This window comes from Mobula hypostoma, chromosome 24 (genome assembly GCF_963921235.1).
Source record: "Mobula hypostoma chromosome 24, sMobHyp1.1, whole genome shotgun sequence".
Lineage (NCBI taxonomy): Eukaryota > Metazoa > Chordata > Chondrichthyes > Myliobatiformes > Myliobatidae > Mobula > Mobula hypostoma.
The window spans coordinates 17,714,485-17,736,126 of record NC_086120.1 but is presented as its reverse complement, the minus strand read 5'-3'; the positions used below and the strand labels follow the sequence as shown (position 1 = coordinate 17,736,126).

Sequence of the window (21,642 nt, the reverse complement as noted above, 5' to 3'; positions counted from 1 at the left end):
CGTTCCAAGTCCACTCCTTCCAGCTGTCTACCAACTCTCTCCATTCCCATCTTCTCTCCTCATCTTTCCCTGGCAAAAGACCACAAAGTCCCTGCTCCCAGACCCACAAGAAAGAACAACATTCATCTCATTGGATGGCAGACATTCTGAAGCCCTGTTATCTCTAGTCATAACCCAAACATTGCTGCTACAGAGAACCCATTACATCAGCAGTGAAACATTACAGCACGTTCCAACTTCCTTCAATCACTTCTTTGGTCTTACTAACATTGAGTGCAATGTTGTTATTGTGACACCACTTGACCAGCCGAACGACTTTGCTCCTGTTTGCTTCGTCGTCACCATCTGAGCTTCTGCCAAATAACAGCGGTGTCATTGGTGAATTTATGGATGGTATCTGAGCTGTCGTACAGTCATGAGTGCAGAGAGACCGGAGCAGTGGGCTAAGCATGCATCCCTAAGGTAACCCTGTGTTGATTGTCAGTGCGGAGGAGAAATTATCACTAATCCATGGTGCAGTCTCCTGATGAGAAAGTCAAGAATTCAGTTGCAGAGGGAGGTACAGGGGAAGCCTAGGTTTCAAAGCTTGTTGATTAGTACTGTGGGGATTAAATTGTTAAGGCACTGTTTAGGATGCTTTCCATCAATTTGCTGATGATTGAACATAACAAGTCCCAACATAAACTTGAGGACAGGACAATCTTCCATTGCAGGTGGATGCTTTCCTGGTGTCATGGATTCTTGATTACCTGACAGGCAGACCACAGTACGCGTGCTTGCAACAGTGTGTGTCCGACAGAGTGATAAGCAGCACTGGGGCTCCACAGGGGACTGTCTTGTCTCCCTTTCTCTTCACCATTTACACCTCGGACTTCAACTACCGCACAGAGTCTTGACATCTTCAGAAGTTTTCTGATGACTCTGCCATAGTTGGATGCATCAGCAAGGGAGATGAGGCTGAGTACAGGGCTACAGTAGGAAACTTTGTCACATGGTGTGAGCAGAATTATCTGCAGCTTAATGTGAAAAAGACTAAGGAGCTGGTGGTAGACCTGAGGAGAACTAAGGTACCGGTGATACCTGTTTCCATTCAGGGGGTCAGGGTGGACATGGTGGAGGATTACAAGTACCTGGGGATACGAATTGACAATAAACTGGACGGGTCAAAGAACACTGAGGCTGTCTACAAGAAGGGTCAGAGCCGTCTCTATTTCCTGAGGAGACTGAGGTCCTTTAACATCTGCCAGACGATGCTGAGGATGTTCTACGAGTCTGTGGTGGCCAGTGCTATCATGTTTGCTGTTGTGTGCTGGGGCAGCAGGCTGAGGATAGCAGACACCAACAGAATCAACAATCTCATTCGTAAGGCCAGTGATGTTGTGGGGATGGAACTGGACTCTCTGACGGTGGTGTCTGAAAAGAGGATGCTGTCCAAGTTGCATGCCATCTTGGACAATGTCTCCCAACCACTACATAATGTACTGGTTGGACACAGGAGTACGTTCAGCCAGAGACTCATTCCACCGAGATGCAACACTGAGCGTCATAGGAAGTCATTCCTGCCTGTGGCCATCAAACTTTAATCCTCCCTTGGAGGGTCAGACACCCTGAGCCAATAGGCTGGTCCTGGACTTATTTCCTGGCATAATTTACATATTACTATTTAACTATTTATGGTTTTATTACTATTTATTATTTAAGGAGCAACTGTAACGAAAATCCAATTTCCCCCGGGATCAATAAAGTATGACTATGACTACGACTATGACTAAATATGTTGCCGTCTCAGAGACTCAATATCTAATTCAACAATTTCATCTAACTTACTTCCATTCATCTGAAAGGATAACTGAGCGTTTCCCTCTCCTGTGCCATTGCCTAACCTGTTAGGCATTTCCTACCCTAGTGTGGCATATCCTGGCCTGTTCCAGGACTGCCTTTCTACAAGCCTCATTGACCCAGTATTGGTCTCCCATCTTGATGGTGAAGAACAACCTGACCAGGAGCTGTTGATGGTCTACAGCACTGTGTGGATGGTCTAGTTTTAAGCGCAAACAAGAGAAAATCTGCAGATGCTGGAAATCCAAGCAACACACACAAAATGTTGGAGGCACTCAGCAGGCCAGGTAGTATCTATGGAAAAAAGTACAGTTGATGTTTCAGGCTGTGTTTTAAGGTGTCAGATTGTCATGAAGTACACATTTGCAAGGGGTAGGCTTGTGATAATGCAGTCAAGTAGTTTCATATCTTGTTTATTCAACACTTGCTAAAGGCACAAGAAATCAATTATGCCCTTCAGGATGTTGTGTATTTAGTATTTCAATTATATTTGAGTAATCTTGTATATATATATATTGGTTGTATATCTTGTATATATATAGGTATATTGGTTGATTAAGCATTCTTGTTCAGTTAAGTAATTAATTACAAGTTATATGTAAAAATACTTTATTTGTATACGTCATCACACTTCCATGTAATACGTCTGCGTCTCGCTTAAAGTAAAAGACTTCAGTTTGGACTCCCGTGTCTTCCTTTGAATTAAGTTAATATTTTGAACATAACACAGGACATTTCCAAATTTCATATTTTCATTTTTATCCAATAAAGGCAGGCCAATCAGCCCTTTGCATGTATACCAGCTCTCAGAGCATTCCAATCAATCCCATGGCGACCTTAGTCAGTGGCAGTGGCACAGAAACAGGCCCTTTGGCCCATTGTGTACATGCTGCCCTTTTTTGCCCAGTTACACTAATACAATTGATATGCATTAAGACCATACAATATCCTTCTCAGCTTCAGGTGTCTGTATAAATACTTCTTAAATGTACCAATGGCATATGATTCTACTACCTCCTCTGGCAGTGCATTCCAGGTCTGTAGCACAAAATAGTATTCACTCATAGACAGAGTTGAGGACAATAGGTGATACCTCCAACAGGTTTCCTCACCCCTGATCGACCAGATGTCCTGGAAGTTCATGGGTTTAGTGTCAATGCTATTTATTGCATTCAATGCAGTGTTATTTCTTCCTGACAATCCTGTCACATGCAGTTGGCTGATCTTGCTGGCTGAACAGGATGAGCCCAGAGATTATGAAGCAGAGGCAAGAATGTTAATTGTAGGGTTTGATTCTGTAGGTACAATTCTGTCAGGCTTTTGTTTGATTAATCTGTGGTACAGCTCTCCAAAATTAGATACTAGCGCCTACGTGCAAGTGAAGAGGACTCTGCAAGGTCAACTGAGATGACTGTACCTTGTAGAAATCCAGCGCCTCGGCCAATGCCAATCTGGCTTTATCAGTTTGCCTGTTCATGCAGTGGTTTGAAAAACCATGAACATCTAAACCGGAGGTTCCCAACCATTTTTATGCCATGGAGCCTTACAGTTAACCAAGCGGTCCATGGTCCCCAGGTTGGGGACCCCTGGTCTAAGCCCTTTTCAGAAATCAATTCTGAATCATAAATTATGGGTCAGTCACATAGTTGTAGGTTTAAGGTCATGTATAGGTCCAACTAGGGATTGATGGGAGATTCCATCTTGAAAGGACAATAGTAAATCAAATTGTTTTCTCCAGTAGTTTCACTGTTGCCAGTATTGTAACTAACTTTAAATAGAAATCAGATTATTCAACTAAATAAATAATCTAGAAAATCAGTGCTGATGATTTCAAACCTCTCTTACTGATATTTACTAAAATTAGCTAAAGTTTGGAAGTATTCTACATCAACAGTTCCCTGTGATAGGGGATGACTTGCCTCCACTCTGGTTCCAGAGATTCTGAGGCAACAGAAGAGTCTCAGGGATTCTGTCACAATGAAATATGAGAATATCTCTCTTCAGTCCCAAGATATGCAAATGATCTTTGTTTTATAAGACCTCATCAAGGAGATTGATTGTCAAGGGACAGTGTTGCCTTGTTGTGGATGTTTGGTTATAAGGGGTCTTCTACGACTATACGGTGATCTATTGTCACCAGAACAACAGTGTGCCGTGGTCAACTAGGGGGAAAGTCTCCCTGTATTATCTTTGTCTTCAAAGTTTAAGTGTCAATGTTCTCTACACTCCTGAGGGTAGCTCACTAACTACATGACCAGAGACTGCACATCAGGAATGATGCATGAAGCTACTCACTGCAAACATACTGAAAATTTACATGAGCATTATGAAACTAACTTTTTCACTGCATTAAGATGTTGTAACCAAACTCTGAAAATTGGACATGTCATCCTGAATATTTCTGGTTTGAGAAGTCAAGGACATTGTGATTGGATGCCATTGTGATGAAAATAATGGACAGGCTGAGAGAGTAAATATATTGCTACTTAGACTCCAAAGACATATTGATCTAGATTTAGGTGTAGGAACAATGCAATCAATCACATTATCCAATGAGCAACACACACAAAATGCTAGAGGAACTCAACAGGACAGGCAGCATCCTTCAGCATTTAGATTTCCAGCATCTGCAGAATCTCTTGTGTCTACATTATCTACTATTGTTGAAATGTAAAACAAAATTTGTTTAATGGTCAATATTGAGAAAGGTAAAGTGCACCTACCAACTGAGTAAAATATTAATTTCATGGTTAGGAAATGCTGGCCAAGGAATGCTATGGTATTTGAGTGATACTTTTGGTTGGCTTATGACAAGAATATTATGAGAGATCTGACTGTTCTATCCCATTGAGGACTTCAATATGCAAAAGCCTTTCTGGAAACCTGATCCAGGTCCACTGTGCTTTCGGCGTGCGCAGACACAGAGGCTACCAACGTATACAGTGTTATCCAACCTCATGCAATGTGGCTTTTGACATCACTTGCAAAAACTCTTGGGCACATATGAGCCCCATGAAGGGTATGGGCTACTCATGCGGAATTAGGTCCTGGAGAATTGCGGACTGCTTTGCCACTAGCTAGGAGACAGATGATTTGCAGCCAGAGCTCTTTAAGTCCTTTTTAACATTTCCCAATTTGTCACCAGATACCTGTATCCTCTGCTTTCTCGTTTTGCGTAACTAAAGCAAACCAGCTCATATATATTTTTTCCACATTATATTCTATCGCACACTAAGAAAGGGTTAACATAAACTCAAATTACCACTTTGAAACAACCCTTAAGAGCGGCTGGTTTCTTAGGGGTGTCATTTTGATTGGCCCTCCTGAGTTAGAATGAAAACTGAAGCTCTTCCCAGCGGCATGATGATGCATTACATCACACACTCTCACACTGAACATCCTGAACTACGGGTTGGCAAATGTGCATGCAATTGGAAGCCAATTTTTTTTTTTAAATGTATTAGAACACAACAAAAGATTTAGAAACATTAATAAGCAATGAATAGAATGTGTCACACATTTATGCTTTGATTGAGAGCAGTTTAAAACGTTAATCATTTTCTCGCTATCATTCTAAGTTCCAGCGGTGGAATGAAGGGAGGGTTATGGGGAAGGATCCCTGGAATCCAACTTATTACTGATTTAGGAAAGGAAAGATTCCAGACTATAATTGGATTGGAGAAGGGATGAATGATGTCGGACAGCTGCACTGTAAGTGCGCCTGCTTGCAGGCTGAGAGGGTGATTGGCTGTGAACGGAGGGAGCGTCAATGATGACGCGCGGAGAGAAAGTATAAATAGAGCAGCAAGTGGCGCCCGATTTGTGAATGAACTAGTACCTGTCAGTGTGGTGCTGTCTTTTGTTGTAGGAGTCAGCCGCGGGCGGGCGAGCGACATTGCAATATGAAGTATATCATAGGTATCGGAGGGTAAGTATTGCAGGTAACACATTACGCTCCGCAGGGTAAAGAAACATGTTGAACTTGTGTTGAAACATTTTATAACCATATAACAATTACAGCACGGAAACAGGCCATCTCGGCCCTTCTAGTCCGTGCCGAACTCTTATTTTGCCTAATATTTGAGTTCTTGGGATGTGAAATGAATATTTTTAATTGGACTTTTAAAAGCCATACGTTACAAAGTAATTCCACGATTGATAAATGCTTTTAAATGCCAACTTATCTAATTTAATGTGTATTTAAATATAACATTGATGGTAAGAGACTATGATTAGCCACGTTTAACCGCAGTGGGTGTTATACATCGGCGGTGCATTGTTTCCTTCTGAAAAGAAGTAATGAACCTCTCTCAAGGTCAGACTTGTCTGGGGGTTTGCCTGTCCTCTGGTCTTTTCCCTGAAGGGTCTGAGGAGGGGGTGAGAATTGGTTTCCGTTTTTTTTCCCGCGCTGCTGCCGGGTTTGATTCTCCCGCTCAAACTCCGCTTCTTGTGGCGCCAAGTTCATGTATCACGCCTTGTGATTGCACCCATCAACTAGTTTTACTTCTCTATGAAACTATGCTGTTATTTCAGGGTATTCAATATACTTAAATTCCTATTTAAAATCTTCCATCAAACTATTACTTGAATTTTCCTCTGTGTAGATACCAGTAAATCAGTCGGTGACTGGATTATTTTAAGGACAAGCTAATTAAGTTAACTCGCCGTAAGTTCGTCTGTATTCATTTTCATTACATTAAATAGGGGGATTTCCCTCCCTTGTTTTAGAAGGAACAATTTAAAAGTCACCCACTTGTGGAAGTTGATGTGCGTTTAAATTTGGCGCCTTTTCTGAACTGCTCAATTACGGAAGTTTAAACTGCCGCTTCTCAAGTTCTTGCAGGACTATCGTTCTTGTCAAAATTCAGTGTTTGAATTAATCTCGGATCTTCCTCCAGCATTTGGATTTAATGGTGGGACTCCGGGCGATGGTCTCGCTCTATCAATTGATTTTTTAAAAAAATGATTTTTCAGTGTGACCAACGGTGGCAAAACCACTCTGACGAAGAAAATTAGTCGAGTGTTACCAAATTGCTGTGTCGTACATCAAGACGACTTTTATAAGGTGAGTGTAACATTTTTTTCTATTTCTGCGGGAAGATAGATGCATGTTTATTGTAGTAGTAATTAACATTGCCCAAAGTCTAAGTGTACAAAGTGAAATGTCTGGCCATGATTACATTGGTTAAAGTTTTTAATCCATGAATTGATGTATGATTTGTAATGTATGGGAAAGTTTATAATTGATTCATACATAACACATGGGTGAACTTGTGCCTACATTTCAATTGTGTAACTAGGTAGTCTACTAATCTGTCACTTTGCTTGTAACATAATTTGGCAATGCTCCAGGACATTTCACTCAATGTACATCTCAGGGTAGGTTGAATTGGGTAAAATACAGCTGTTGCATTGTTGCACCTGTTTCTGATCTACCTTGACTAAATTTGGTGGATGGCAGGATAATCTAATTGGCTTTTGATTTCTCAAGTACAAAATTTTGTCATGTGGAAAAGGGTGGTTAAGAATCTGCCATGCATGAATTGAGCTGCATAAATGGTTTTTGCTGGGAGCTGCACAATGAGTGCAGTTTGTGATTAACCATGCTCTGAAAGCAAAGCCTCTGAACACAATGTCAGCCTCTTGACTGAGGGCCATTGGGGAGGTCTTGCTTACAGTGGAGTTGTGGTCCCAGAAAAAATCAGGGATTTTGGGCAAGCAAATTGAAAGATTGATGTGATTCCCATCTTGTAAATGTTTGTAGCCTTGTTTTTATGACTATTTCAGACACCAGATCAAATAGAAGTTGGGGAAGATGGATTTAAGCAATGGGATGGTAAGAATGGTATTGGTTGTAGGCAGTGACATTTTTGTAACAAAGAACTAGTTGACATTTATTTAACCTTGTGTTAGTCCGTGCAGTAATCTGCTGGGTTCTTCTTTGACCTTCAGTGATCACAGCCCTCGACATGGAGGCAATGATGAGTACTGTCAACGCCTGGATTGACAACCCAGTAAAGTTTGCCCGATCGCACGGAGTGAACGTCACTCCAGCCTCCGATGAGCACAGCGATCCAGAGAAAGGAGTGCAGATATTGATAGTGGAAGGGTTCCTGTTGTATAACTACAGGTGCAGTTTTCTGGAACTCCCTCTTTCAGTTTGAGAAGGATGGGTTTATAAAGTGCTGTGAGACTTTCATGCTGCTGCATGGATATCAGTAAAAGATAATGGAGGCTGTGGGCCGTTTTGTACTCCAACTGGAAGTGTCCAGTAGGACTCTAAAGTACAAATTTGCTGGCTAGCACACAGACTGTAGAATCATGTCAGGGTGATTTGTGGTTACCAGCCTATTATTGGCAATAATGAGGTGATTAGGGGCATTGAACAATAACATTTGGCCAGTATATTGGTTTGTGATTTTTAAAATGTAGAGTGATTGTAAATGACAATCAATTCCCAAAGTCATCTGTTCTAACACTTAACATTTAGAAAGATAACATTCTTTTGGTGTTACCAATTAAATTCAGGTGTACAAATGTATCTGTTTTGGCCACAAACCTTTATACTCATTACTCCTGTACCCAGAATTGGCATTGGAAACATTTTGCCCAAGTTACATCTACAATTTTGTCTTGTTGGAAGCCATGTGATATGGATGCAGATTTGTAATTGTGTAAATACAAATTGTAGGTAGAATAATTCTGCCAGTTTTTCAATTAACTGTTATTTTCTTCCTTGATCCAGGCCTTTGGTTTCACTGTTTAGTCGACGTTACTACTTGTCCCTTCCGTATGAAGAATGCAAGAGGAGGAGGAGGTAAATGGCTACTTCGTATTGCTGTGCAGTTAATTTATGAAGCAATAATCTCTACACAAATTCAGCCATTAACTGAATCTGTTCATTTCTAGTACAAGGAATTATACAGTTCCCGATCCTCCTGGCTTGTTTGATGGCCATGTGTGGCCGATGTATCTAAAGCACAGGAAAGAGATGGAGGCCAACAATATTGATGTTGGTAGGTGTCCTTGCATTCCATATTAAAAGCTAGCAATTAAACTGGGCTGCTCCATAGATGGAACAGTGAGTAGAAGGGCCTACACAGACTTCTGAAGAAAGGAGAAGTGAATTTGCTGAAAACAAGATGAGAGGTTGATGTTGGAGCAGAGAGTGTTGAAATGTAGGAAGTTGAATTTGGGGAAGGAAATCGGTGACTTAAAACATGGAAGACTTAAAATTTTCCTTCCCAGGGAACTATAGCTATTGGGGTCACTAGGTCGATTCGAATACGTAGCCGCTTGAGTTTTGAACTCTGCAGAAAGTGGACTGTGTGGTGGTGAGGTGAGGGTTGGCTATGGGTCAGGCCAGCCACAACCCAATCTGTGGGGCTATGGGTCAGGCCAGCCACAACCCAATTAAATGGCAGTGGAGATGTGGTCCACACCAGTTTCTAATTGTGGCAGGTTTTTGCTACTGGCTGAAAACAGTATTTGATAATAAAGAATTAAATGTCCAGAGCTGAGATGATTGAAATCTCCCTTCTCTTCAGGATCCCACTTGTAGTTTACTTGCTTTGTTCTGTGTCAGTTTCATCCTCCTTAGAAATTGCAGATTTTCTGTCTTCAGGAGCTCAGGTGAGCCTGCTGCTTAGCTAGTTGTCATATTGGCTCACTTGGCTTTCCAGCTCTGTACAGAGCTGGGAGCTCTCAGCTCATTGTCCCAGTGATGATCTCATTAGCTGGTTTCCTTGCAGTTCTGCTTCTGGATGTTAGTGTGGGGGGAGATGGTTTTGGTTGGTCAGACCAGCTGGGCTAATGTCTTGTATGACTTGTCAAAGTTGGATGGAGTAAATGCTATAATTTTTTTAAAAAAATGTATTTCTAGTGTATCTGAATGGTTTGAAGTCGAGGGATGAAATCTATCTACAAGTGTATGAAGAGATTCAAAATCGGATCCTGAATTCATAGGTAATTACAGATTCACTTTTTGGATTCCTGGTTTTGATTATTGATTATTTCACTATTTTAATTTCCTTCAAATCTTTCTTTCAGGTGTTGGTGTACTGAAGACTTGAAGATCAAGTTGAAGTTGTAAATAGTTGTCTGAAACTTTATCCTCTTAGATTAGTTGATTGTATATAGATTGGAAATGGTTTAAGTTATTTCAATCTGCCTATGAAGGCAGTTTTCGAAGCTTTATAATTTTTTATGTGGGATTTTCGGTTACTTTTTACTCAATGTTAATCCTGTATAATGAATATTGTAAACTATATTATTGACGGAGTCAACAGGAATTCTGCAGATGCTGGAAATTCAAGCAACACACATAAAAGTTGCTGGTGAACGCAGCAGGCCAGGCAGCATCTCTAGGAAGAGGTGTAGTCGACGTTTCAGGCCGAGAGCCTTCGTCAGGACAAAGGGTCTCGGCCGAAACGTCGACTGCACCTCTTCCTAGAGATGCTGCCTGGCCTGCTGCGTTCACCAGCAACTTTTATGTGTGTTGCTTTTATTGACGGAGTGTTGTATTTGCCCACCTGTGTAACTGTCTTCCGTTGTACTTGTGATGTTCAATGATGTTCCTCTTAAGAACTGCAGGTCCAAATTTTACCCTTCACATTTGATGAGAAGAGACTGGTTAAAGATTGGCTCAAATGTATATAGTGATGGGGACCACGGGGTAATTTCTAGTGTAGAAGTATGTGTTGGAAGCAATATACTCCATTTTCCACAAAATTTGAGTGTCCTGCACCCAGTGCTGGATGTCAATTGTGTGGGGTGTAGGTGCTGTCTTTTATCTCCTATTCTGTTTGTTCTTGGCAAATTTCATGTTCAGCTGTTTTAAGTTCATTGTTTTAACATTTAACGCTTCAGCATTCAAGTTTAAGATGGAGGTAATACACCACTTCCCTTAAACTGTCTATCAGTTGTCTCATTTCTCTCCAGATTAAATTATTTGCTTTGTCTGCTTTTTAAAGTGTCCTTCACTAATTTTATACTTTTCCCGCTCACTACTTCAATTAAAATCTAAAACATTCTGAAATGAGGTAGAAACGGGAAAATGGAAAGCTTCAAAGGGTTGGACAGAAGCTGGAGAATGAAACAATGTTTCAGAGGAGCATTAACTCAACAGACCCTGTTTGAGCTGCTAAGTAGAGCATTTTCTGGAGTTTCTGATGAGAAATGGCTGTTCTTGACTCATCAAGACTCCACCTTCTTACTCTGACTTCTCAATGTTGATTGTTTACTTTGTCATAGATGCTGCCTGACCTGCTGAGTTCCTCCAGCATTTTGTGTGGGTAGGTGTCCCTGCACTCTACTTCAGCAGTGGCAAGATACTGTGATATGTATTTCATTGCAGTAAATTTTAGGACATTGGGGCACTGTGATGTAAATAACACAATGTTTAGAACAAATGGCTGTGCTTAATTTCTAGCTACTTCCATGTTTAGGGCAACATTCAGAAAATAAAAGCTGGTGGGTAGGCAGAGGCCTGCTTCATAGCCACCAGCCTAAAATCTATTGTGCGACTGTGGGCTCTGCTACCTATGTAACTAACACTTAACTGATAGGGTAAGTAGCCTTTTAACAAGTAATCTATTTCTGAGGAGCTCTGGAAAATTCAAAACTAGTTTTGACTGGTTGTAAAAGGCAATGAAAGTTGATAATGAGTCAAAAATATTTCCAGATGTAATTATTGATTAGATAGTCACCCACAGCTCCCCTCTTACTACTCCCACTCACAATCTCTTCAACTGGGGTCTTTCCCCAGTGAACTGGTGATTACTCCTCCATTTGAATTGCTTTAATTGGTTGAGCCAAGGCAATGGGCTGAATTTACAAGAGCAGGCATTTAAAGTGAAAGTGTCTTATTACAGAGCATGATTGATAGTTGGAACAACTTGAAGGATGGCTGACGTGCGAGGTGACTCGTGAAGTGGACTGGGCAGAGGATGAAAGGCAATATCCCATAAGATGTAGGAGCAGAATTAGGCCTTTTGGTCTATCGAGTCTGCTCTGCCATTTCATCATGGCTGATCCAATTTTCCTCAGCCCCAATCTCCTGCTCTCTTCCCCTGCCCTCTTCTTCATGCCACCCCACTATTGCTTCATGCCTAATCAATCACGAACATAGCAGTGAACTGTAGAGATTCACCACTCTGTTTAAAGAAATGTATCATCTGTGTTCTAAATGGATGTTCCTCTGTACCAAGGCCATCATCTGATCTTAGACTGTCCCACCATAAGAAACATCCTCTCCATATGCACTCTAGCAAGGCCTTTCACCATTTGATGGGTTTCAATTAAGTCACACTTCCTGTGAATACAGGCCCAGAGCATCAAATGCCATTCATCTGGTAAGCTGTTCAATTCTGGAATCATTTACATGAACTTCCTATGAATCCTCTACAGTTTGAGCACATCTAAGATAAGGGCCCCAAAAGTGCTCACAATACCTCAAATGAAGCTTTATCAGTACTTTATAAAGTCTCAATATTACATCCCTGGCCTCTACTTCCTCTAAACTACCTACCCCTCCACCTATCTTTGTATTGTCTGTAAACTTTGCAATAAAGAAATCAATTCCATTATCCAAGTCATTGACATATAACGTAAAAAGAATCAGACCCATGTAGAACACTAATGGTCACTGGCAGCTAACCAGCAAAGGTTCCCTTTATTCCCACTATTTTCCTCCTACCAATCGGCTAATGCCTTAAACATGCTAGAATCTTATCTGTAATACCATGGGTTTGGAGTAAACAACCTATTGTGTGGCACCTTGTCAGAGGCCTGAAAATGCAAGTACACATCAATTGATTCCACTTGTTATATTTTCAAAGAATTGCAACAGATTTGTCAGGCAAGATTTTCCTTTGAGGAAACCATACTAACATTCCTCCAAGTACCCTGAAATCGCATCATTAACCATCGATTCCCAACAACTTCCCAAACACTGAGGTCAGACTAACAGGCCTATAACTTCCTTTCTTCTGCCTCTTCCTTCTTAAAGAATGGAGTGACATTTGCAATTTTCCAGTCTGGATCCATTCCAGAATCAGGTGAATCTTGAAATATGATTACTAATGCCTCCACAATCTCTTCAGCTACCTCTTTCAGAACCCTGGGGTGTACACCATCAGGTCCAGATAATTTATCTACCTTCAGACCCTTCAGTTTCCCAAGAAACTTCTCTGTAATAATGGTAACAACACACTTCATGACCCCCGACACCTAGAACTTTCAACATACTGCTATTCTCTTCCACAGTGAAGACTGATGCAAAATGCTTATTCAGATTGTCTGCCATTTCCCTGTCCTGTATTACTACTTCTCCCGCATAATTTTCCAGTGGTCTGATATCCACTCGCATCTCTCTTTTACACTTCAAGTCTTGGAAGAATCTTTTGGTATCCTCTTTAATATTATTGGCTAGCTTATTTTATATACCATCTTCACCTTCTTAATGACTCTTAGTTTCCTTCTGGTGGTTTTTAAAAGCTTCCCAGTCCTCCAACTTCCCACTAATTATATGCCCTCTGGCTTTTATGTAGGCTTTGACTTCCCTTGTTAGCCACAGTTCTGTCATCCTGCCTTCAGAATTTTTCTCCTCTGGGGTATCCTGCGCCTTCTGCATTGGTCCCAGATATTCTAGCCACTGCTGCTCTGGTGTCATCCCTGCCAGTGTTTTCCAATTATTTCTGACCAACTCCTCTCTCATGACTGTAATTCCTTGTACTCCACTGTAATACTGACTCTAACTTCTCAAATTTCAGGGTGATCAAATTCAGAATAGCTGATCCCCTAGTGGGCTCAACCACGAGCTGCTGTAGAAAGCCATCTTGTAGGCATTCTAGAAATATTACCCCTCTTGGAATCCAGCACCAACCAACCTGATTTTTCCAATCGATCTGCACATTGAAGTCCCCCATGACTATTGTAACATTGCCCTTTTGGCAAGCATTTTCTATCTCCAGTTGTAATTTGTAGATCATATCCTTACTACTGTTTGGGGTTCAGTATATAACTCCTGTCAGGGTCTTTTTACCCTTGCAGTTCCTCAGCTCTATCCACAATGATTCAACAGCTTCCTACTCTACCTCATTTACTTATGCCATTGGTACAAATATGTACCAAAACACCTGGCTGCTTACCTCCTCCCTTGAATATACCATGGACCCAATCCGAGACATCCCTGATCCTGGCACCAGGGAGGCAACACACCATCTGGGTGTCTCTATCGCAGCCAGAGAACCTCGTCTCTGTTCCTCTGACTAAGGAATCTCCTATCAACACTGTAGTCCTCTTCACCTCTCTGATCTTCTGAGCTATGTCACCAGACTCAGTCACTATAGCACCCTCCACTCCCCCGCCACCACCCGGTAGGTCGTCCCTCTCAATAGTATCCAAACTGGTATACTTATTATTGAGGGGAATGGCCACAGGGGTACTCTGCACTGGCTGTTCATTTCCTCTCCTCCTGACAGTCACCCAGTTACCTGTCTCCTGCAGTCTAGGGGTGACTACCTCCCTGCAGCTCCTGACTATCACCTCATTCTCCCAAAAGCCTCTGAAGAGTTTAAATACAGAATAACTCGAGAAGCCTTGAACCCTAATGGTTTTGTGGGTCAATTCCCCAACAGTGTGTAGCATTAATCTATCAACACTGAAAAGATTCCCAATTGACTAAGCCCAAGTGAGTGCAGGAGGAACCCAACCTCAGGACCAGATTGTTCCCTGCTGCAGTTAATAGACAATAGGTGCAGGAGTAGGCCATTCGGCCCTTTGAGCCAGCACCGCCATTCACTGTGATCATGGCTGATCATCCACTTGAGTATCCAGTTCCTGCCTTATCCCCATAACCTTTGATTCCACTATCTTTAAGAGCTCTATCCATCTCTTTCTTGAAAGCATCCAGAGTCTTGGCCTCCACAGCTTTCTGGGGCAGAGCATTCGATATATCCACCACTCTCTGGGTGAAAAAGTTTTTCCTCAACTCCGTTCTAAATGGCCTACCCCTTATTCTTAAACTGTGGTCTCTGGTTCTGGACTCACCCATCAGCGGGAACATGCTTCCTGCCTCCAGCGTGTCCAATCCCTTAATAATCTTATATGTTTCAATAAGATCCCCGCTCAGCCTTCTAAATTCCAGGGTATACAAGCCCAGTCACTCCAATCTTTTGACATATGACAGTCCTGCCATCCCGGGAATTAACCTTGTGAACCTACGCCACACTCCCTCAATAGCAAGAATGTCCTTCCTCAAATTTGGAGACCAAAACTGCACACAGTACTCCAGGTGGGTCTCACCAGGGCCCTGTACAGCTGCAGAAGGACCTCTTGCTCTTATACCTAATTCCCCTTGTTATAAAGGCCAGCATGCCATTAGCTTTCTTCACTGCCTGCTGTACTTGCATGCTTGCTTTCAGTGACTGATAAGGCCTTCTGATCACTGGAAGTTTTAAGTCACTGGGTAACTGAAAGTTCCAGTATATTTTTGGTCTGTGCTCAGTTCATGGTTCTACACTGAGGAAGTGTGTGCTTCAATGACCCAGGTGGCCTCTGACTCAAGAAGAGAGTTAGGTTGAGTCACCTACAGACCTAGCTGCCCATCATGTCCATGCCTTCCATTAAGTACCCATCTACACTAGATCTGTTTACACTCAATCCTGTTATCACGCCACACAAGTGCTCTTGCTAAAAATGCTGTTCAGTTCACAATGAGTTCATGTATGCTTTCACCCATATAAAGAATGGCTATTCAATACACAGAAAATTCAAGGAGAGGCAGAGAAAATAATCATTTGAGGCCAGATCTGTTTTTATCATGAATCCTGTCATCGTATTGAAGCTGTTATTGTTGGAGTTCAGGATTTGTTTTTATCATAGCAGCACATGATGGCAGAGGTATCTTGTGTTACACCAATGGAATTTAGAATTTCTATGTCAAGTGAGTTAAGATCTGGCTTTGTAATGCAAAATCATATGTTTATTTTTTTTACAAGATAACTGCCAACACTCTGATAAATTAATTATGCATTTGGGAATGACTCAGAAGCAGAATGTAGACAGGGAGCTGCTCTGCTAGGCCAATTAGTAAAGGTGGCAAGTCATATCTGTTCCTTGTAACTATTTACTTTCATGTCCAGATTTTTGCCAAGTAAGTTAATTTGTGAGATTTATTTCAAATATCAATTTCTCTAAAATTATGTCATCCCTGTTCATTAGACTAAATAACATTATATTACATATAACACCAACCTGATTCCTTCAGATAAGACTGTCAGTGACCTCTCGATATCAATTGCCAGCTAGTAGAAACATGCTTTCAGTATTAATTCCCAAACACCAGATGTCAATCAGATAGTTTGAAAATAATTCATAATGCAAACAGTTTTGAAGCATGTTGATATCATAAAGGCTGAATTGTCTTGATCAGTCCTTGCCCACAGTCAAAAACTATTATTGGATTACCTATCTAAGCAGAAGCCATCAACTATGTTTCTTATACCGATTGTTACTCGGAAGTTTTTAATTGGTTCTGAGCTTTTTAGGAAATCTTGAGTAGGTGAAGGATAGTATATTAAAGGGACTCATTAAGGCTGTTGTACCTGAGCCAGTTACTCAATTAGTTCAACAACCCTGCTCCTTCCACATAGCCTATAATTTAGCTTTTGTATTTATCTCCCACCTTTTTAGCAATGCAGTCCAGATCTTGTAGCATAAACAAAAACAAATCTCACCTTGCTGATTTTCCATGAATTGGCTTAAATTTTGTCTTCCTATTATAAAAGGTTGTGTAGGTTCCTAAGTCCACAATTTTTAGAAAGATGATGGCAATATTACATAACCTTCACTTCTGGTTTTGATAACTACTATGCATCTCACATTATATTCACTCAAATCTGCATAAACCCAACATTTAATTTGACATTCTAGCCCTGGAGACCTAAGGAGGCAGGCTTGAGCTAAACCTGTTCACAGACACCTATGGACAAGGTGACTCTTGGTGTTTTCAGGATCTCCTATCTCAAGGAACAGTCACCACGAACCTGGGTCTCCGTAGCAAGGCTGGAGTTTATCAATATAGTGTTTCCGTTTCACAGGCTGTCACTGTCTGAGTTTCTCAAATGCAAAGATGCAGTACACAAAATGAATATCTAACTGTAGAACAGAAGCTAAGGCAGAGATTAGCCAATCTATATGACTGGCCTTTAGTGACCCAATGCCAACAGTTTTGTGGCAGTAGGTTTATTGGTAATTCATCAGGAAAGTGGGTCTACAATCTAGTGAATGTATACAGTGGCTTTATCCAATGTCGCTAATATAACAATGATGTAAACGTGATCTTTAGAGTGTGGGTCAATTTTCCGTGGATCACGGTTAATTTAGTGTGACTCAACAGCAATCCATTGCTGACCAGTTAGTAAACTATATACAAGTGGAGATATATTTACTCTTGACACATGAAGCATTAAGTACACAAGCAAAAATAGCACCATATCTACTTAATCCCAAGGTACTGTAAAGTCTGACTGTGCATGAGCTAGAAATAACTTGGTTAAAGTCCAATTGGCTTAAATTCTTTGATCCTAAACTTATAAAAATTAGTGTGATTAAATCGGAATCAAGAGTAGGGAAAAGTAAGGAATTTGTGCAAGTTTCTTCAAAGACACCAGCAAGAAACATCTCTGATGAGAGTCCAGTATTTGGACCATAGTCAGGTGATTACTGGGGTAACTAGTATAGTTTACCTTCATCTCTGGTGAGGTTGGTGGAGTGCCTTGCCAACCATCATGCTAGCCAACACCTGGGTATCCTCCTGCCCATGCAGTTAGTTGTTCACCATGCCATGGGGGATGGGGGGAGGGGTGGAACCTCAAGGTCTTGACATCAGTGGGAAAGCCCTGCCATACAGTACTTCAGCACCACTGAAATCTTCCAGTATACATGTCCAAGGCAGGAGGCTGAGCGAACCCCAGTATCTCCTGGGGTGACTGACTCATTCTGGGACTAGCAGTGGGGAGGGGTGGATGAGAAATTAATTTGGATAACATTACCCAAAATATCAGCTAGCGATGCCCAAAATATCAGCTGATGAGTAAGAGATGTTCTGGACATCTCAACTAATGAATTGAAGAAGAAATCTGAAACTATTTGGAAAGGAACTTCTTAAGCATATAATTTTTATTTTATTTAAATATTCTCAATCCACCTTCCTAGATTAACATGGAAATCCAGTAATAAGACCACAAGACCATAAGACAAAGGAGCAGAAGTCGGTCATTCATCCCATCGAGTCTGCTCCGCCATTTTATCATGAGCTGATCCATTCTCCCATTTAGTCCCACTCCCCTGCCTTCTCACCATAACCTTTGATGCCCTGGCTACTCAGATACCTATCAATCTCTGCCTTAAATACACCCAATGACTTGGCCTCCACTGCTGCCCGTGGCAACAAATTCCATAGATTCACCACCCTCTGACTAAAAAAATTTCTTCGCATTTCTGTTCTGAATGGGCGCCCTTCAATCCTTAAGTCATGCCCTCTCGTACTAGACTCCCCCATCATGGGAAACAACTTTGCCACATCCACTCTGTCCATGCCTTTCAACATTTGAAATGTTTCTATGAGGTCTCCCCTCATTCTTCTAAACTCCAAGGAATACAGTCCAAGAGCGGACAAACGTTCCTCACATGGTAACCCTCTCATTCCCAGAGTCATTCTAGTGAATCTTTTCTGTACCCTCTCCAACGTCAGCACATCCCTTCTTAAATAAGGAGACCAAAACTGCCCACAGTACTTCAAGTGAGCTCTCACCAGCGCCTTATAGAGCCTCAACATCACATCCCTGCTCCTATACTCTATTCCTCTAGAAATGAATGCTAACATTGCATTCACCTTCTTCACCACCAACTCAACCTGGAGGTTAACCTTAAGGGTATCCTGTATGAGGACTCCCAAGTCCAGCTGCATCTCAGAACTTTGAATTCTTTCCCCATTTAAATAATAGTCTGCCTGTTTAATTCTTCTGCCAAAGTGCATAACCATACACTTTCCAACATTGTATTTCATTTGCCATTTCCTTGCCCATTCTTCCAATCTATCCAAGTCTCTCTGCAGACTCTCTGTTTCCTCAGCACTACCGGCCCCTCCACCTATATTCATATTGTCAGCAAACTTAGCCACAAAGCCATCTATTCCATAATCCAAATCGTTGATGTACAACGTAAAAAGAAGCGGCCCCCAACACGGACCCCTGTGGAAAACCACTGGTAACCGGCAGCCAACCAGAATAGGATCAGTAATGTGTCTATGAAGAGTGGGATGAGGGTGTGTCTTGACAACCCAAAACTGTACATCATCCAGAAACATCACCAAGAATTTCCATGTTAATCTCCTGTGGAACGAAGAAAGTGACATCATGCTGCAGGGAAGAGCTGATCACATGATCGCTCACCACCATCCTACAGGGTACATCCTGGCATTGGTCTGCTTAATTCTGACGTGCCCATAGAATTCCCAACAAAGAATGAGATGTCTTGCAGCTACGACTTCCCAATAGGTGATTGGTGAGTATCAGGTTGGACAAATGTGATATTCAGTGACCCAAGGGTTTCAGACTCTCTCTGCTTTCTAAACAGCTCAAAGCTGTACTTTCTCTGAACCTTGACATATCCCTGAGTTTAGCTGCAACTAATGACGACATTATTTCATTCACTGCACTAGTTTTTTTTAAACTTAGCAAAGCTTAAGCTACAGTTCTGACCTGAAACCTCTACCACACAGAAGAATGAGGGTAACTTTTGCATGAGGATTTTACTATCTGTGGGATTACCTGAAGGTGTCATGCTATTCCAATTTGGAAATGATTTGCCAAATCTTCATGACTGCTAGGCCTAAGTACTGCAGCTCCCTGTCGCTGGGAGTACTTTCACCACATAGACTGTAGGTATTCAGAAATATAGTTCACCACCACCTTCTCAAATACTATCATGGATGGGCAATTTTAAGCAGGATATATTTTACAATAATGCATAAAAATGCTCCAAATGTTCATGTCCTGATCTTTCCCTTGCCTTCCTATACCGATCTCTCAAAACTATTCTGCTGAGGACCTCAGATACCCAATGCACTAGCAGGAGAAGAAAGTTATTTTACTCCATGTGCAGGACATTTCCATATCGAAATGAAAGTAGTGGAATATAGCATCGATCGATATTGATAGGCATAATTATCAACAGAATTTGCCCATCTCAATGTTGAAGACATGAAGCTTGACAGTAAAGCATTAAACCAAGCCGGGTTTCAGAAGAGGCAACATGGTAGCCTAGTGATTAGCATAGCACCATTACCGCACCAGCGACCCATGACCGTGTGTGTTTTCTCTGGGTGTCAGAGTTTCTTCCCACATTAGTTAGTAGGTCAATGGGTCATGTGGGTGTAATTGGGTGGTGTGGGCACATTGGACCAGAGAGGCTGGTAACACTGCTGTATCTCTGAATCAAAAGTAAAAGTAGGGTAGGATTCCGGCACTGTCATATTATACTGACCTTGAGTGGATAAAATATGAGTATAGTTGAGGAATGTAACTTCATTACAAATGATTCTTATAGTATTTGTCCTTATCCATTCATCAAGAAGCTGTGAAATGGCTTTGAGACAGGAACACTGGAGACTTGAAAATAGTAAGCTCATTTTGCCAATGTCAGTGTGTCTATCAGGTTAAACAAATTCAATATTTTATTCTGGCAAAATGATTCTAGGACTTCACCATCATGATTTTGTGGTAAGCATCTCTCAGTATTCTCAAATTACAATATATAGAAGTAAACATGAACAGATTTTCTTTCCTGCTCTGCTTCAGTGAAATCCTGGAAGCTTTAATGAAAAGTAATGTTTATGTCAGAAGGATCAGATAATTCATTATGTGTTTATGTAACATCATCATATATGTGGATATATTTTATGTGTGAGACACTCCTGTAATCCACAATTTACCTTTACTAGCAATCCTTTTCACCCTTATCCTTCTGTTTTAGTCATAGAGGAGTACAACACAGAAACAGGCCCTTCTGCCTATCTAGTTCATGCTGAAACCATTTAAATGGCCAACTTCCAACAACCTGCACCTGGATCATAACCCTCCATATCCCTACTATCCATGTACCTATAAAACTTCTCCTCAGCATAGACATTGAGCTTGTGCGAACCTTCTGTGCTGACAGTTCATTCCACACTCTCACATCCCTCTTAGTGAAGCAGTTTCTCCTTGTCTTCCCCTTAAACTTTTTACCTTTCACCCTTTAGCCATGACCTCTGGTTGTAGTCCCACCCAGTCTCAGAGGAAAAAGCTGCTTGTATTTACTCTATCTATAACCCTCATAATTTTGTATACCTTTATCAAATCTCCTCTCAATCTTCTAGGTTCTAAGGAATACAGTTCTAATCTATTCAATCTTTCCTTGTAACTCAGGTTTTCCAGATCCGGCAACATCCTTGTAAATTTTCTCTGCACTCTTTTTACCTTGTTTACATCTTTCCTGTAGGTAGGTGATCAAAACTACACATAATACTCCAAATTAGGCCTCACCAATGCCTTATCCAACTTCAACATAACATCCCATCTTCGGTACTCAATACATTGATTTACGAAGGCCAATGTGCCAAAAGCTTTCTTTATGACCCTATCTACCTGTGACGCCACATTCAATGAATTATGTACCTGTAATCCCAGATCCCTTTGTTCTATCACACTCCTCAATGGCCTACTATGTAAGCCCTATCCTGGTGGTCCTACCAATTTG

At 41.3% G+C, this 21,642-nt stretch overlaps 2 protein-coding genes across 8 annotated transcripts in view; one reads left to right on the top strand and one right to left on the bottom strand.

Annotated features, from left to right (window-relative positions):
- LOC134337338 (beta-1,3-galactosyl-O-glycosyl-glycoprotein beta-1,6-N-acetylglucosaminyltransferase-like) overlaps window positions 1-21,642 on the bottom strand; it is a 117,727-nt gene that overhangs the window by 88,902 nt on the left and 7,183 nt on the right. The window lies entirely within an intron of this gene.
- Window positions 5,653-10,189, top strand: LOC134337299 (nicotinamide riboside kinase 2-like). Its single transcript, XM_063032187.1, has 8 exons — window positions 5,653-5,767; window positions 6,814-6,904; window positions 7,627-7,675; window positions 7,792-7,969; window positions 8,585-8,656; window positions 8,749-8,855; window positions 9,722-9,804; window positions 9,889-10,189. Exons 1-7 carry the CDS (start codon window positions 5,742-5,744, stop codon window positions 9,802-9,804), a joined length of 606 nt encoding a protein of 201 aa, XP_062888257.1. The 5' UTR covers window positions 5,653-5,741; the 3' UTR covers window positions 9,889-10,189.

Bases quoted from the DNA above. Each gene is read 5' to 3' on its own strand.
- LOC134337299 (XM_063032187.1), top strand. From the start codon at position 5,742: ATGAAGTATATCATAGGTATCGGAGG. The intron at 7,970-8,584 runs GTGCAGTTTTCT...TCCTTGATCCAG, and splicing joins TTCCTGTTGTATAACTACAG to GCCTTTGGTTTCACTGTTTA. The intron at 8,657-8,748 runs GTAAATGGCTAC...GTTCATTTCTAG, and splicing joins GAATGCAAGAGGAGGAGGAG to TACAAGGAATTATACAGTTC.